General features: G+C 45.3%; 1 protein-coding gene across 1 annotated transcript in view; it reads right to left on the bottom strand.

Annotated features, from left to right (window-relative positions):
• The window catches only part of Dlgap5 (DLG associated protein 5), a 29,870-nt gene extending 17,157 nt beyond the window's left edge, over positions 1–12,713 (bottom strand). Inside the window, exons 1-8 of the mRNA XM_052191673.1 lie at positions 12,604–12,713; positions 10,401–10,636; positions 7,145–7,338; positions 6,875–6,937; positions 5,491–5,578; positions 5,277–5,399; positions 3,995–4,065; positions 1,449–1,723 (exon numbers count right to left, since the gene is read on the bottom strand). Coding sequence (XP_052047633.1) covers positions 1,449–1,723; positions 3,995–4,065; positions 5,277–5,399; positions 5,491–5,578; positions 6,875–6,937; positions 7,145–7,338; positions 10,401–10,635 — 1,049 coding nt within the window. The 5' untranslated portion in view covers position 10,636; positions 12,604–12,713. The remainder of the gene's footprint in view (positions 1–1,448; positions 1,724–3,994; positions 4,066–5,276; positions 5,400–5,490; positions 5,579–6,874; positions 6,938–7,144; positions 7,339–10,400; positions 10,637–12,603) is intronic.
• Between the last annotated feature and the right edge of the window lie 3,911 nt (positions 12,714–16,624).

Raw genomic sequence — 16,624 nt, 5'->3', positions numbered from 1 at the left:
AACTCTCACACTTCAGCTTGAGCTTTTCCTATGCCAGGATGACAGCATGTACGAGCCGGCCTGCCTTCCTAGCTTTAAAAATGCTTTTTCTGCTGGAGCTGGACGGATGGCTCAGAACCCAAGGGCACTGACTGTTCTTCCACAGGTCCTGAGTTCAATTCCCAGAAATCACATGGTGGCTCACAGCCATCTGTAATGGGATCCGATGCCCTCTTCTGGTGTGTCTGAAGACACCTACAAGTGTTCTCATACAAATAAAATAGACAAATATCAACCATTTAAAAAAATACTTATTCTTGGCAGGAAAAATTTAAATAATAATGAGACTAGGCATCTCTATTAAACTAGTTACAGTAGGATTTAAAGATGTTGAAACTCTTAAAAGACTTTTTTAAAAAATATCAACAGTTGTAGGTGCTGCAGAGTGGATTCTAATTATGTCTTGTCTTACAAGACAGCTTTGCCTTTTCCTCCGAGGATTCCAAGTGACCTTCCTCTTGCCACCTCACAGATTCTCTGTGACTGGAGGTGACCTTCCTCTGTGACTGGAGGCAGGTTTTTTGAGAGGAAAGGCAAGAAGGCAAGCAGAAAAGCAGAAACATATGGCTCACGGGTTAAGAGGACCTATTGCTCTTGCAAAGCACCCAAGTTCAGTTCTCAGCGCCCATATCAGATAGCTCACAACTACCTCTGACTCTAGCTCTAGGGAGACTTGATGCCTCTGGCCTCAACAGAAACCAAAAATCATAAAATAACTCCCTAAGACTGCTCAGGCCACAAAGTGAGTTGGTATCTCAGCCCCACAAACAAACAAACAAACAAACAAACAAAAAAAAAAAAAGGGAAAAACCCAAAGCCAACAAAACAACTAAGGGGCTCAAGTGCTTCCAGCCCTTGCAGAGAAATCTGAGTTCATTTCCCAGAACCCACAGGCAGCTCCCAATGACCTGGACCTCTAGTTCAGGGGAGCAACACCCTTCACAGGCACTGCACACATGTGGTGCTCTTATACACATGAATGCAAAACACCCATGCACATAAAATAAAGCTTTACAAAGGTAAATAAGTTAGGTAAATATTATTTACAGGTTATAATTAAGTCACCTATGAAAGCAAAAACCACCAGTCATGGCATCCGGTCTACAGAGCAATTCCACGATGATCAGGGCTACTCAGAAAAACCCTGTGCCCTACACACTTATGATGACGATAAATCACAGAAAACTCAAAACCATCAAAGCTATTACTGTAGGCTTCTGAAGAACTTTTGTCAACATTTTTTTTTTATTTTTGTGGTTTATAGTTAGCATACTTTACTAGGTAAACACAGTGCAAAAAAACCCCAGAAATGTAAGAAAGACATTTGTTAACCCTTTTAGGAAGGTGTTTATTATTTAGAGTATTTGTATATTGGCATTTGTGTGTGTGTAAAAAAAATTATATCTTACAGTTCTGGTCTTAACCGGTTCCAATCACAATTGGGTGTCAAGAAAGCGTTGGCACTTCGAGGACTCAGGGGAGCCACTTTGTAGGTCTTCAGACCACACGGGGGCTGAAAGACACAGTGCTGGGGGGCAAAGGACTTCCTCTCTTTCCCTTTTGCAGGGACTGTCTCAGGTAAGCTTTCCGCTTCTTGCAGGACTCTACCCGTATCCAGCTGATTTGTCATGCTGATCTGCAAATCCAAACGCTTTTCTTCACGCTCGACTTTGGAAGAAATGACCTAGGTAGCAGCAAGCAGAACAGAGTTGGATTCTCTCCCAGGAATCATCCATCCATTAACAAGGGACAAAAACAAGAGCAGCTACAGAACAGTAAGACAGACAATGTGATGGCTGTGCCCACTGGGATGCCCAGGATCCAACTTCCAGCCACACCAAAAGTGGTCCAGTCTGGCCACCTTAATGAAAGGATACAGTGAGCTGGGCTCAGGCGTACACTGCTGTTGCCATGTGACCAGCTCCCTCAAGACTCCATAGCTACGGTGGACTAGGACTTGAACTGGAACAAGCCCTGTCCCCCTTAAGCAGCTCACCACAGGGAGAGGAAAAGTCCCCATGACAGCATCCACATACATAATTGGAGACAAAAAAATAAAACACCTAAAAATGTATACTGGAGGGCTTGGGACCTGGCTCAGCACTTGAGAGGAACTGCTGGTCTCCAGAGAAGCAGAGGAGGAGTCCCAGCCCTTGCCAGGCAGCTCACCACTGCCTCCAACTCCAGCTCCATCTTTTAAAAAAATGTACATTTGAAATCAAAAGTTGGCTATAGTAAACCAATGCTATAATTCAGAGACAGTTCTCTTATTATACCAAGATATAATTATACCTTGAAGATATAACAAAAAAAATTAAAAACTAAAATGGAAAAATCTAACTAACAAAATAACATTTTTTATCAAAATTACATGGATTATCACAAGGCTTTGAGAATGAGAAACCAACTCATTTCTAGAGGACCAAACACTTTGTAGAAAAATGACCATGGACTGTGGGAGCTGAAGCAATGGCTCTGTGAAAGAACACTGGCTGCCTTTTCTGGGACCTAGAGATTCCTAGCACACACTTGGAGACTCACAACCATCTGAAGCTTCCATCCCTGGGACCTGACTTCCTCTTCTGGCTCCCCAGATAACGGGCACACAGGTGGTACAAAGCCATATAAGCAAGCAAAATGCCCATACACATAAAATAATGAAAAGTAAATAAATAACTTAAAAATAGCCTTAGGTTGTAAATAATATCTTATCACAAGAAGAATAGTTCTCAGTATGACACAATGACATCAACCAATAGGATACAAAGCATATTCTTCCAAGGTTACTTAAGTTGCTACTCAATAGTTAGACATTTAAAAAGGGTTTTGACTTTTTAATTATTAAAGAGACCTGAACTCAAACCAAGGTATTTCACCCTGGATAAGAATCGAAAGGCCAATGTGTTAGTGGAAGTAAAAGCTAATAACAACATTTAGAGGAGTAATGATTTTTTAAAAACACATTTATTTTACTGGTGTGTGTGTGTGTTTGGGGGAGTGCACACCATGCCATGGGTGGAGGTTAGAACACAACCTCCAAGTGTTGGCTCTCCTCTTCTACCTCGTGGGACCTGGGATTCAAACTTGGGCCATCAGGTTTGACGGCAAGCACCTTCACCCACTGAGCCATCTCCCTGGCCCCATGAAACAACTCTTAAATCTTAGCAACTCTTCCTTTAAGACCCAGTGGCTTAGAAAGACCCGCTCTGCATTCCTCTCCTGGAGGATTTGCATTTGCTCTTCAGTAAGTCTCTAGACAGGTTTCTTACAATTCAGCATGAGCTTTGGTTTGTTTTCCGTAAAAGGGTAAAGTTATAGCATAAGCCAATTAACTCAAAATAGTTGCTTTTTTAAAAATTTTTATGTGTAGAAGTCAAAAGCCAATCTGCAGAAAGTGGTTGTCTCTTCCTCCCACGTGGGCTCTGGGGATGAAGTTACGGTCACCAGGCTTAGCAGCAAGCATCTGCACCCGCTCAGCCATGTTGCAGGTCAGGTCCTGTTTTTTGAGGATCTCATTCTTAGATGTTGTCAGAAACCCTGGCTCACTGACTTCTTAACATCTAGGAAATTCCATGTTAGAGATGGAAAAATCATCTCAAATTACACAGCGTGCCCCAAGTCACGCAACCAATTGGAAGCACAGACAATACCCTGGTATAGCTGAATCCAAAATCCAAGCATCTCACCCTACCAACTGGTTCTTGCAAAACTGTCTGTCTCTCTCCTGTGCTATTCACGAGTCTCCATTTTCTTTGCTAATCAGATTGTACTTTCTCTATTTATAACTAAGAGTAAGTCGCCCAAGCACCCGCCAGGAACTCCTGGGACACCTGCTTAGTGCCATGGTTTCGCACGTCCGTGGTTAGCTCTTTGAAGCGGTCTGCATGCCTCACTTGGCCTTCCAAGTGCACCATTGAAACATGAGGCCCAGGCAATGGCAGGGCCTGTACTCTACCTTGTCCAGCTTGCCATCCGATTTTATGGCAGGTCTCCCTCTACTTGGTCCCATTCTTTCTGATGCGTTCTCTAAAACAGAAAATAAAGTAGCATAGCCACTTTATAACAGACAGTCAATGCTACACATTAAAGTACAAGATAACCCTGGCAAAATATGAAAGAAGACAAAAATAGGGATGTATGTCTTCAACTTTTATGATCACAAGTCACACTAGAAAGGGACAAAAACAAATGAAATTTCCTGTTAAATACAAACCATCTTTTCAAAATAAAAAGTATTTCCTTTCTCTTTCTCTGACTGCCAAACATATTTACTATACAAAAACCACACCTTACTGCCAACACTAAACCAACCAACCACCTCAGCAAACAGATGTGCCGGGCAGTGGTGGCGCACGCCTTTAATCCCAGCACTTGGGAGGCAGAGGCAGGCGGATTTCTGAGTTCGAGGCCAGCCTGGTCTACAGAGTGAGTTCCAGGACAGCCAGGGCTATACAGAGAAACCGTGTCTCAAAAAACCAAAAGAAAAAAAAAAAACAAACAAACCAGATGCACATGCCTCGAACTCCAGCACCTCCTAGGAAGACTGAGGCAACGGGATCAAGAGTGCGGGGCTAGCCTCAGCTACAGGGTGAGCCCTTGTCTCAAAGAAACAGGTCTCAGAGCTGGAGTGATGGCTCGTGTTAGTTAAGAGCAGGGACTAAGTCCCAGCACCCACATGGAGGTCTACAACCATCTCTAACTCCAGTTCCAGAAGACCAGATGCCTTCTTCTGGCTACCGTAGGCACCAGTCACATGTGGTACACAGACACACACATAGGTAAAACCCATAAAGTAAAACTAAATCTCAAAGAAAAAAAAAGCCTGGTGCAATAGTTCTGCTGGCCCAGTGCGTTGTGTACACACAGGACCCGAGTCTGGGTCCAGAACTCCTGTAAACGCCGTAAGCTGCAGTGCTCATCTGCAGCCAGTGCTAAGGGAAGCAAAGACTGCACTGGCTAGCTGCACTCCCAAGCTCTAGGCTGAGAGAATACACTTCCAAAAGCAAGGCGAGGCATAATAAAGGAAGATGCTCACTGAGGGCCTATGGTCTACACACCCACACCCACACCCACACTTCACCCATGAGTCCATTAACAATGTCACACTGCAGCATATATTTCTGATACTTTTTATATCATTAACACACTGTATTTCAGGGCCACAATCCTTTTGTCTTTCTTGTTCTTTAGAAACTGTATTACTGTATATGTGCATGCAGATAATAATCTCTTCTTACCATTAGTGGCTCTTGTGACTGGCTTTCTTGTGGTAGATGACACTGTGTGGCCCATCTGCTTGGCCCTCTGAGAAGCTGCTGATCCAGTTGCTTTCCCTGCCGTGGAAGCCATGGGCTGCACAACTGGGAAAGAAACATCTAATCAGATGCCTCTGTCACTCACGAGTCTCTCCTGGGGCAGCACCAACTCCATCATCGTTGCTAATAGTCCTACCTTTTTTATCTCTGTCTAATGGTTTTTTTTCAGAAACTTGTCTTTGGCCAAATTGGGTTGCTTGAGGAACCTTCTTGCTATCACTAGTCTGTGAAGAGATTAGAAACTTTGTCATTTAACTGCATAATAAATCAAAGGATACTTTTAACTTGTAAATTCATCAATTCAAGACCAGTTTCAATCAGCAGGGAGTTTCAGCAGAATTTGGGCTACATGTGACCCAAAAACAAAGCCAAAACGGCATGATGATGTCACATGCTTTCAATCCCAGCACCCAGGAAAACAGGCAGGCAGATTTCTCTCTAAATTCCAGCCCTGTCAGAGCACCAAAGTGAGACTCTGCCTCAAAAACAAAAAAATGTAATTTTTGTTTTCCTTATATGCTCATTAAAGAATTCTAAAAATACTAATAAAAACATTAACTGTGGCTTTCCTGCCTGGGAATCAGGCCTCAGTGTGTTGTGAGGCTGGCCTCAAACTCCCGGCCTTAAGCTCTCACCCTGCCTCAGCGCATGGGGAGCAGCTGTGCAGTCAGTGGCGTGGGCAGCATGGTCTGGTTATGTATGTGCTCCACGGGATGGACCAGGCGAACAAGCAGAGTTCCCCGGCCTCTGTGATTCTCAACACTGCTAGAGGAAAAAAAATCAATAGCAAAAATCCCTCAAGTTTCCATTTCTCCTAGGGAAAAAGTTCCTTCCCTGGGGTTCATTCACTTCCTTTAAGACGACACCCCACATACAGGCATCTCAGTAAGGTTTCCTTGACTGCTCCTATTAAAATGCTACTCAATGCCTATGCTTACTGTAATCTATCTCCACCCGGCATACTATACATGCCACAATCTTACTTCTCAGACCACACTAAGATCAGTAAAGCCTCGGTATTTGGTCAGTACTGTATGTGGGCGGGTGGGGGGGTGGCGCGCGGCTAAAGAAGTCACAAGAACATGGCGCTGACTCCAACCCGGCAAAACCTAGGTTCCTCACTGCATGGAAGCCTCTGCCTTCCCCAGCAGCACACTGCGTTTTCTGCTAGGCCTTCTGCATTGCTGGGTTGGAGAAGCCAGAACTGCTTGTCCTCCCTGCTCCGTGCGCTCCCCTCTGATCGGCACTTCCTGCCCTTAGCTCAGGAAGCACGGCAGCAGCACAGACCCGGCTGGGATAGGCCGCAGAGGGAGGGTTCATGCAAAGACTGCTGGGAGGGAGCCTCCCTGGCACCCGGCCTCAACTGCTCTCAGCCGCCCTCACTAGTCTTCACACCTTCCAGTCCAATAAATCCATCACTATGGTTGCCTCCCCACCCCCCTCAGGCTTGAAATGGAACCATACACTGTGAGAGCGAAAAGCAGTCTTCCTTAGTAGCAATTATCTACGCAAAATGATACCTTAGTCTGCTCCATATGTTCTTTGGCCTTCGATCTTGTAATCCGCCCAGTATATGGAAAAGCCTTTAAACAGCCAAAAGAAAGTCGATTAAACAACCAACCAAAGAAACATAAAACACTGGCAAAATTTATTCCATGTCTCAGTATAAAATTTAAATTTTATCCTTAAAAGTTTATGCTACACAGATACTTGCTAAGTTAAGTATCAACTTTTTAGCTCCAGAGTTAAAAGAATTGCTTGTCTATTACAAGTTAAAATCATAAACGGACCTTTTCTGGCTCGGCCTTCACAGCCCTCAGGTCCGCGCCGAGGAAGCCGGGCGCGGCGGGCCTGTACAGACCCACTTTGAACACCCCGCGCTTGCCTTTCTCTCGCTGCTCCTTCAGTTTCTGAAGCTGCTTTTCTTCTTTGTATTTCTGAAGGAGCTGCTTCCGTTGCTCACTCAGAACTATTTTCTCTGACTCTAAGGAGAGGCAGGAGTCAAACAACAGTCCACAAAACATTTTAGACAAATATGACATCAGCTTTCTAACAGCACACTATGTCTACCTTCATCTGCAAATAAATGCTTTTAATCTTCAACTCTCTAGTCATACTGAAATTATGTATGACTTCATTTGCTCAACTTTTTAGAAATATTGATATACTGATTACGCTAAATCACTCACAGAACTTCAGGCAGAGCCATTGGTTTGCCTTTTCCTATATGCAACTAGCTTGAAAAACTTCTTTGGGTGTCTTTTGACATATGGCTACCATCCATCACTTGTGAGGCTGAAGCAAGAAGAATGCAGGTTTTCTTGGCTAGCCTGACATTAGCAATGCCAGGCCAGACAGAGCTATCTACTGAGACCTGATCTCCAAATCCAGAAGGTTCTTTTGGGAGTTGGGAGTACAGTTCAACGGTAAGGCACTTGCTTAGCTGCCTAGCATGACTGAGGCCCTAAGTCTAATCCCTAAGACCCTGCAGACAAAACAATAAAAAGCCAGTCTTGGGGAGGGATGTCGCTCACACACAAAGCCCAAGGTGAGATCCTTCCTCACTGGGGCAGTGAGGATCTGAGCAACCCTACAGCTCTACCTCCTGGGCCCGAATGAGTCTCTTGGTAACAGAGCTGGGCCGTAGACCCTCAAAAGCTTACAGATCTTTGGACTAAGAAACCTTATACTCTGGTCCTTTCTTCAGACTTCAGTCTCTTTATGAGGGTAATACCCCACCCCAAGCATAAGTTTTATAAGTTTTTCTGTTGGCTCTTGCATTAATTAGGTTCTTAGGCCCTCAATGAGCTCTTGTGTTTACTTAAGTTTTTCACTTATTCCTTACCTCCATGTTTTTTAATAGGGTAGAAATTACATCTGAGGGTTTCATTAGAGTCAAGCCCCATCTTTGAAGTAAGAGACTGTCCTGGATGATCCTTCCTCCACACCCCAGCTTTTCTGAGCCAGCATCTCACTATACAGCTCTGACTGGCTTTGACATGCTTCTGCCTCCTGCGTACTGGAGGGATTAAAGGCACGAACCACCATGCCCAGCCCCTCCAGTCCTTTATCATCTCTCCGTATGTGCCTCAGAACTTCAGTGCCCAGCAGCAGGCTGTATTTAGATATTTGTCCATACAAACACATACATGCATATGTACATGATTTTTAAAAAAGGGACTTATCCACAGGGCGGTGGTGGTGCACACCTGTAATCCCAGCACTCTGGGAGGCAGAGGCAGGTGGATTTCTGAGTTCAAGGCCAGCCTGGTCTACAGAGTGAGTTCCAGGACAGCCAGGGCTATACAGAGAAACCCTGTCTCGAAAAAACCAAATCCAAAAAACCAAAAAAAAAAAAAAAAAAAAAAAAAAAAAAAAAAAGGGACTTATCAATTTTAGAGGGGGGCTAGGAGGGTCTGGAGGGATGGTACCTGAGAACTGGAAAAGGAGAAAGGGAGGGGTGGAAGGGAGGTAATTCTATTTTAATTGAAAATGTATTTTTCAAGAAAAAAAAAAAGTAAAAATTAACATGTCTAAAATTGAGCTGTTAATTTTTAAAATACCCTCCCCTAAAACTATTGTTGTCTTCTATAATATTCACTTAATGTTTTAGTTGTGCTCAGACAAAAAAAAAAAACCAAACCAAACCAAAACAAAACAAAAAAACCAAAATAGTCATTCTTTCAGAACTCTGATTATTAGACCTTTTTCCTGCCAACTCTCTAGATAGGCTGTGACTTTCCCTCTCCAAACAGACTACTACACTATTCACATCAGGTCAGAAGACACGAAAACGTACAGCTGTTTTGTCCAGTTCTTGTCCCTCACGTTTCTTCAGAATCACTAGAACGATAAATCTGGAAGAAAGCTGGCCTTGATGGTATATATAGACTATAATCTTTCAGCCCCGTTACTACCTGTCACAAGAACCAAGTTCAAATGCCCTGGGTGTACAAGCCACATTGATTCTAAAAAACTATAAAACAAGACTTCTAGGGGCCGGGAAGAGAGCTCAGTGATTAAAGTGCTCACTAAGCAATCCCAACGAGTCCAATCCCTAGAGCCAACATAATGGTGGAAGGAGGGAAACTCCAGAGTTGTCCTCTGACCTCCACATGCTCACAGGAGAACCTGTGCTCCCATACACCACCCCTCCAAGGAGTGTTAAAAAAAAGGGGGGGAGGGGGAGAAAAAGGGGAAAGGGGAGAAGGAGAGGGAAAAGGTAAAGGGGAGGGAGAGGGGTCTCAGTCTGAGGTCACCTGAGGTTACACAGTGACTTTCAAGAGAGCTTGAAATACAGCCTGAGACTCCTTTCTTCCCCCAAAAGCATTATCTAAGAGTTTTGGCACTTGCCTGCAATCCCAGCATGCTAAAGCTGAGGCAGGAGGATTACTTACTGTTCAAGACCAGCCTGTACTAAATAGTGAGTTCCAAGCCAACCTGAGTTATTTATAGATACCTTTTCTCAAAAGGGGAGAATTTTCAGCAAATTAACACTTGCTAAATAAAGATAACAAACTCGGATTCCAGGGACTCCGAGGGGGGAGTCTAGAGGGGATAGAGGGAAGCCATTCCTCAGCTCCACCCCTCTAACACCTCTGGCCAACGAGGACAATATTCTCATTGTTTTGATCTTTTTTTCTAAGACTATTCTTTTTTGTCCCTTCAGTTCTTTCTTTCCTTGTGACCCCAGACTACTTTGGGCAAATTTTAAGAATGATCTTTTTTCTCTAGGGACTGGTGAGAAAGCTTTTGTATTTAGAACAATTACCTTTGATCGATGCAGTTCTTTACCCGCCCCCCCACACACACACACTTTTCTTTTACTATTTATCCGATGTGTGTGGGGGGTGCCTGGGGGGGATGGATGTGCAGGCACCACACCCATGCAAGAGCCCTGAAACCTGAGTTACAGACTGTGGTGAACCACGGTGCTAGGAACTGACCCCAGGTCCTCTGCACGAACAGTGCACACTCTGCTGCTGAGCCATCTCCAGACCCCTTTACTCTCAAAAGTTCTGACGCTTAGAAAAGACCCTTCCTTACTTGTTCTGGAGCTGGCCTTTTCTGGAGCAAGGTCTTGCGATGTCTCATGTATATTACCGAGGTCTCTCCCTTCCAGTGGAACATTGACATCCTTCAAACCGAAGTGTCTGTTTCGCTCATACACCCTGTGTCTGTTTTCCTTCTGAGACAGTGACTTTCTGTGAGCCAAGCAGGTTCTGATCATTTCAATGCTCGAATCTTTCCGAAGACGAGTGGCAAAACGTGACACCGGCATCCTGCCGAAGAGGAAAACCAGACACCAATGTAAATGGATTTTCATTTTATTATTTAAAAAAAAAATAAAATCTCAGATCAGGCTGTGGTGGAGCAAGACGTGTGAACTTGAGGACAGCCTGGGCTAAAGAGTAGGACATTCTCTCAAAGAGCAAAATAAGTAAACCAATAAAAACAATCAGGACTTTAGTCTATCTCCTATACCATTCAGCACTCCCTTGAAATGAAACTATTAAAACTCACAATGGAATAAATATAGTAAATATTAAAGTAGAGAACTCATCACAGATGAGATGGCCTGTCTGGGGTTCACGAGTAGGAAGCTGTTCAACAGATTAAAATGAAGTAGAGATAAATTATAGTCTAGAATATAGACAAGAGGCAGCAGGTAAGTGGGAACAGAGAAACACGGCTACATTACAGAACAAATCCCCTGGTGGTAAATAAAAGAACCTCAGCATTTCTTCTCAACTCTAAAAGCAGCAATGGTTTAGGGAGATGGCTCAGTCCGTAAGTACCTGCTGCACCATGGAGAAGACCTGAGATCATCTCTAACTCTCATGTAAGGGCCAGGCCCTGCACCACAGTAATGCCAGTGCTGGCCAGGGCAGAGACAGGCATCCCTGGGGTTCTTCCGCCAGCAAAGCCTAATTCACCCAAGGAGCTCCAGCTTTAGGGAGAAACTATGTCTCAAGAAAATAAGGGAGATGCCTGCTGTTGGCCTCTGGCCTACACATACACACCAGCATGTACACACCCCCCACACAACCAAACAGCTAACACACACACACACACAGCAATAGACAGGGAGGCAGCCAGGATGGAATGCAAAGCCAGATTAGGCTGCATAGTAAATATGGTCTGAAACCCACCTATTCCCTTCATTCTGGCACCAACCTACTGTGAAGAAAACACTCCAGTGACTGACTCTAGCACCTGGCTTAAAGGTAGCCTGAAATAAAACCAAAACAGCAGGGCCTGTTCACAGTCTCAGCTCTAAAGGGGGCTGGGAGGAGCTAGGTGAAACCTTGTTCCAATCCTCTCCCCACCAAAAGAGTGAAGAAAGAAACCAAGTCAAATGCAACTACTAGAGAAAGAGTTTAAGAAAAACTTGTCACTACGGTTGTCTTAGACAGGGTGTCAACTGCTGCAACAAAACGCCATAACCAAAAAGCAAGTTGGGGAGGAAAGGGTTTATTCAGCTCACACTTCCACACTGCTGTTCATCATCAAAGAAGTCAGCACTTCTCAAGCAAGTGCTGGAGGAAGGAGCTGAAGCAGAAGCCACCGAGGAGGTGCTTCTTACTGGCTTCTTACAGAACCGAGGACCGCCAGCCAAGGACGACTCCCACCCACAATGCGCTGGGCCCTCCCCCCACTGATCACTAATTGAGAAAATGCCTCACAGCTGGATCTTCCTCTCTGGTGACTTGTGTCATGGTGATGGTCAAGTGGACCCCTCACGGCAGCTCCCCTGCCTGCACTCTCATCTTAAGATTCTCAGTTTAATACTTACAGGAGGTTAAAAGGAAATGACAGCACCTTCAGGAAAAGCAGAACCCACCGCCCCTTCTGGGCTCTTGTGAGAGGTTATTAGCATACAGGTAGGGTAGAGTTTCATCTCTAATACGTCGTCAAAGCTTTAGGATAATCTGTTACATTTTTCATGCCATTTTGTCCCCAAAGGCTTTTTTGTTGCCTATGTGTATGTTTATCTGTGTGTGGGTAGATGGACACTGGCGTCCAGAAGAGGGTGTCGGACCTCTTGACGCTGGAGCTACAAGGAGTTTGTGAGCTGCCTAACGTGGGGTGCTGAGAAGCTAACTCTGAAAAAACAAGTGCTCCTAACTGTTGCGCCATCTCGTCTAGGCCATTTTTAAATTTTTTCAAGACAGAGGCTCAAGTACTCCAGGCCATTCTCGAGCTGGTATGCAGCCACGGAGGACCTTGAACTCTTGATCCCACTTACCTGAAGCAGTTTCTGGATCCACAACAATGCCGCAACCCAGAAAACTCCACAGATCCGCTGAAGGAACACCCGGACCGAGCCCTCGTCGAACTGAAACTTCCCGCTGCCAGCCGCTGATTGGAGGGACTTGTGCCAACACTTCCGGAAGTTCCCGCCCCTTCCCCTCGGACGAGGCTTGCGATAGGTTGGTTCTGTGCGACCTTTAAATTGTTTGGAAGGCAAAGGGTTGGGAGGGGGAGGGCGAGGAGTGAGGCGGTAAACCGGCTGGGCGGGGAGGCGGGGCACCAAAGCTCGCCGGGGCGGGCCGGAGGAAGTCATCCTGTCGCCTCTCCAGGCCGGGTTTTCTTCTTTCTTCTTAAACTTTTGTGTTTGTTTGTTTTCTTTTTATTATTGTTTTTGGTTTAAGACAGGGTCTCACTATATCTGGGAACTCACTATGTAGACCAGGCTGGCCTCGAGCTCACAGATATCCTCCTGCCTGTCTGAGTGCAAGGATTAAAGGCGTGAGCAACCCCTCTCAGAAAAGAAAAAGGTTTTAGTAAGGTTAAACGAGATCGTTTATTCCATTTCTGCTTCCAGCTGACGGCAAAATTAACAACCGCGTTAGAAATCAACTGAGAAACAACACGCACATAAACGGAGGCATGTATCCCATGAGATATCAAGAAAACAAAAAAGCATGGGCCAGTACAGCTGTGCTGACCTTGTGTCTGTAGACTGATAGGTATCCTGTAGACACTGGATAGATAAATTAGGAAAGCATTTTTAAGTTTGGCTTTTGCTTTTCACGGCCGGCCTCTTGGGACAGAGTATCATGTGCCTGCAACGCTATTATAGCAGCAATGAGACCTCCAGGACATGCAAAGAGAAAGATGAAAATAGGTAATTGACATAATATTTACGGTTATGTTTGATCTGCGGGGGAAATAAACACCAATTTCACGACTGGATGATTAAAGTAAGCTTTCTCTAGAACTGGCCAGCCAGTTGCGACTCCAAAGTGGAGATTTCAGATAGTAGCTCCCCAGTTGCTAGAAAACAACTTTCAGAGATAATTGTTAGTGCCTTTAGCACCTGGACAGGAGAGTGGGCGACTTGGGTTTCAAGGCTGCCTGTGGAGTAGATAAATGCAATAACACATCATGCGGAGTCATCACAGGTGTTCAGGAACTTAGCAAGACAAACTGGTGGGCATATATTATGAGGGTCACAAGCTCAGCATAGGTTGAAAAACATGGTTTGCAGGAAACAAACCTGTTCTTGTAAGTTACGTATAGAGACTTAGTAACAGTGTGTGACACTATGGCTCCTGTTTGGGTTTCACTGTTGGATGTTTAAAATGCTGAGACTAGGGCCTGGAGCGTTGTCTTGGCAGTTGAGAGCTCTTTCTTACCCTGGCAGAGAACCTAGGGTCAGTTCCCAGCACCCACATGGTGGCTCACAACTCTGTAACTCCAGCTCTAAAAGACCCATCACTTTCTTCTGACCTCAGTGGGCAGAGAGAGCAGTCATAGGCAGAAAACAAAATAAATCTTTTGTTTTAAAGATTTATGTATTTATTTATTATATGTAAGTACACTGTAGCTGTCTTTGACACTCCAGAAGAGGACATCAGCTCTCATTACGGATGGTTGTGAGCCAACATGTGGTTGCTGGGTTTTGAACTCAGGACCTTCAGAAGAGAAGTTGGTGCTCTTAACCACTGCACCATCTCACCAGCCCCCAAAATGAATCTTAAAACATCCAATACGTTTTTTAAAAAGGGGAAAATGCAGCCGGGCGGTGGTGGCGCACGCCTGTAATCCCAGCACTCTGGGAGGCAGAAGCAGGCGGATTTCTGAGTTCGAGACCAGCCTGGTCTACAGAGTGAGTTCTAGGACAGCCAGGGCTATACAGAGAAACCCTGTCTCTAAAAAACCAAATCAAAAAAAAAAAAAAAAAGGGTGGGGGTGGGGGAATGCTGAGACCATACTGAGCATGATTTTAATCCTGGCAGTCTGAAGGCTTTGGGTTCTAGGTCACCCTGGTAGACAGAGTGAGTGCAGGGACAGTGAGATTCTATCTCAATCAAAACGAAACTGTTAGGAACGTAAGTGGAAACATTTTGTGTAAGTTAAAATCCTTCTTGTGTGACTTGGAATATAATACCTAGATGTTAGGAGCTTGCCAGCAGGATGGAGCTACTCCTTAGACCCAAGCCCTGTGTCAGGAGACCCAGAAGGAAGGTTTCCCAACCCCAGGACTGGTAACTGAGTTGCATAATTTACACATCAAAGCAGGCCTGGCCTCCAGGTTCTCCCAACACACCTCAGTCCCTACCAGGCATACCCTGACCCCAACCCTGAATTTTCCAGCCCAGGGGCTGTGCTGCCCTTCCCCCACAGCTCTTTCCTATATAATCCAGAGATTTTGGTTTCCCTCTTCCTTCCCTCTCTTCTTCTCCTTCTCTTCTCTCTCTGCAGACCCTTTCTCTCTCCACCTCCTTCTCTCTCCTCAGAGTGATTTCCCTGGCCTTAGTCCTTGGGGGCCAGTGAACTCTCTTGAGAGCAGCTTCCCAATAAACCTATATTTAATATAACCTAATCTGGTTTGAATTAGCTCATTTCACTAGCAGAGAAATAATTTATCGCCAGCCACATGGCAGCTCAGGGAGGAGCCAAGCCCAGGGCGGGCAGTCCTCAATACGTAATGACCCACCCCCAAGATGGCATTATATATTAGTAAACCACCATCAACCAATGAACCCCGAAAGCACGATGCTACTGCTCAGTGAAATGATACAAAATCTGGAGCTTTGGAAATGGTCTCTAGGATGGCGCCCCAGCAATCCCCAGGTGTGGCTTCTCGAGCATCTGCATTGATAACCGTGGGTGAGAAGGCTTGAGATTGGCTCGTGTGACTGCAGACTTCCACTCCTGGCTCAGGCCCTGGCTGCCCTCCTGTAAACGCTTGCCACTGGTCTACGTTCTCATTGACCTTCTGATCCTCCATTAGTGCCTTCCTCCCAGCCTGGAAAGACTTCATGGCTGGCACATGGCTTCAGAGTGTCCTTCCCAGAGAAGATGCCCCAGTGGAAGCCTGCAGCATTTCCTGCCCAAGTTCTCCACTGGGCGAGGTGTCTGTTTAGCGTTTGTATTAGCGTGGAATTATAGGGAATGTTTGCATGCCTAAGACAAGCACATTTGTATAGAGGAACTTTAATTCAGCAACATGGCTTCTTGGGCAAAGGATTACATCCAAAGGTCCTGTAGATCTGTGCGATCCATTGGAATACAGGCATACTTTTAATCCCAGGAGATAGGTATGCATATCTCTGAGTAAAATGTAATAGAACATGGGGGCAATCTTCCAGCCCTAGCAAGCTGCAGAACTTGGCAGTTTTGGCTCACATTAGCAGTCTGTCTAAGCTCCGCCCCACAGTTACCTGGCAACAGCCAGGTATGCCTGACTCACTATAAAAGGGGCTGCTTGCTCTTGGTCTCTTATTCCCCTCTTGCTCTTTCCCTGCTCCCCTTCCCTTACCCCTTCTCTCCCCCATTCCTTTTCCTCCTCTCTTCCCCACGTGCTCATAGCTGGCCTCTACTCCTCTACTTCTCTCTCTCTCTCTCTCTCCTCTCTCTCTTTCTTTTTGCCTTCTCTGCCTCTACTACCCTCTGGACTCCCCTCCCCATGCCCTGAATAAACTCGATTCTATACTATACCATCATGTGACTGATCCCTCAGGGGGGGAAGGGATGCCTTGGCATGGGCCCACTGAGACACCCCTTCCCCCATACCTCACCATGCCCCCCATAAAACATACCCCCCCTTCTTTTTATCTTTTTATAAACACATCAGCTCTAACTTTAGAGTCAAGAATAGAAGGAGTTACTGGGACTTTTGATGCTCGTTAACTGGAACTAAGAAATTAGCGGTGATTAAGAAGAGACCAGCATCACTGAAGTGAAATCTGGGAAGTGTTTTCTGAGAGCACAAAGATCCTGTGTTCCAGAGATGTCCCGCTGACAGGGACTTGGTAATG

Source organism: Apodemus sylvaticus, chromosome 8 (assembly GCF_947179515.1).
Source record: "Apodemus sylvaticus chromosome 8, mApoSyl1.1, whole genome shotgun sequence".
NCBI classification, from domain to species: Eukaryota; Metazoa; Chordata; class Mammalia; order Rodentia; family Muridae; genus Apodemus; species Apodemus sylvaticus.
This window is presented reverse-complemented; position numbering and strand designations above follow the sequence as displayed.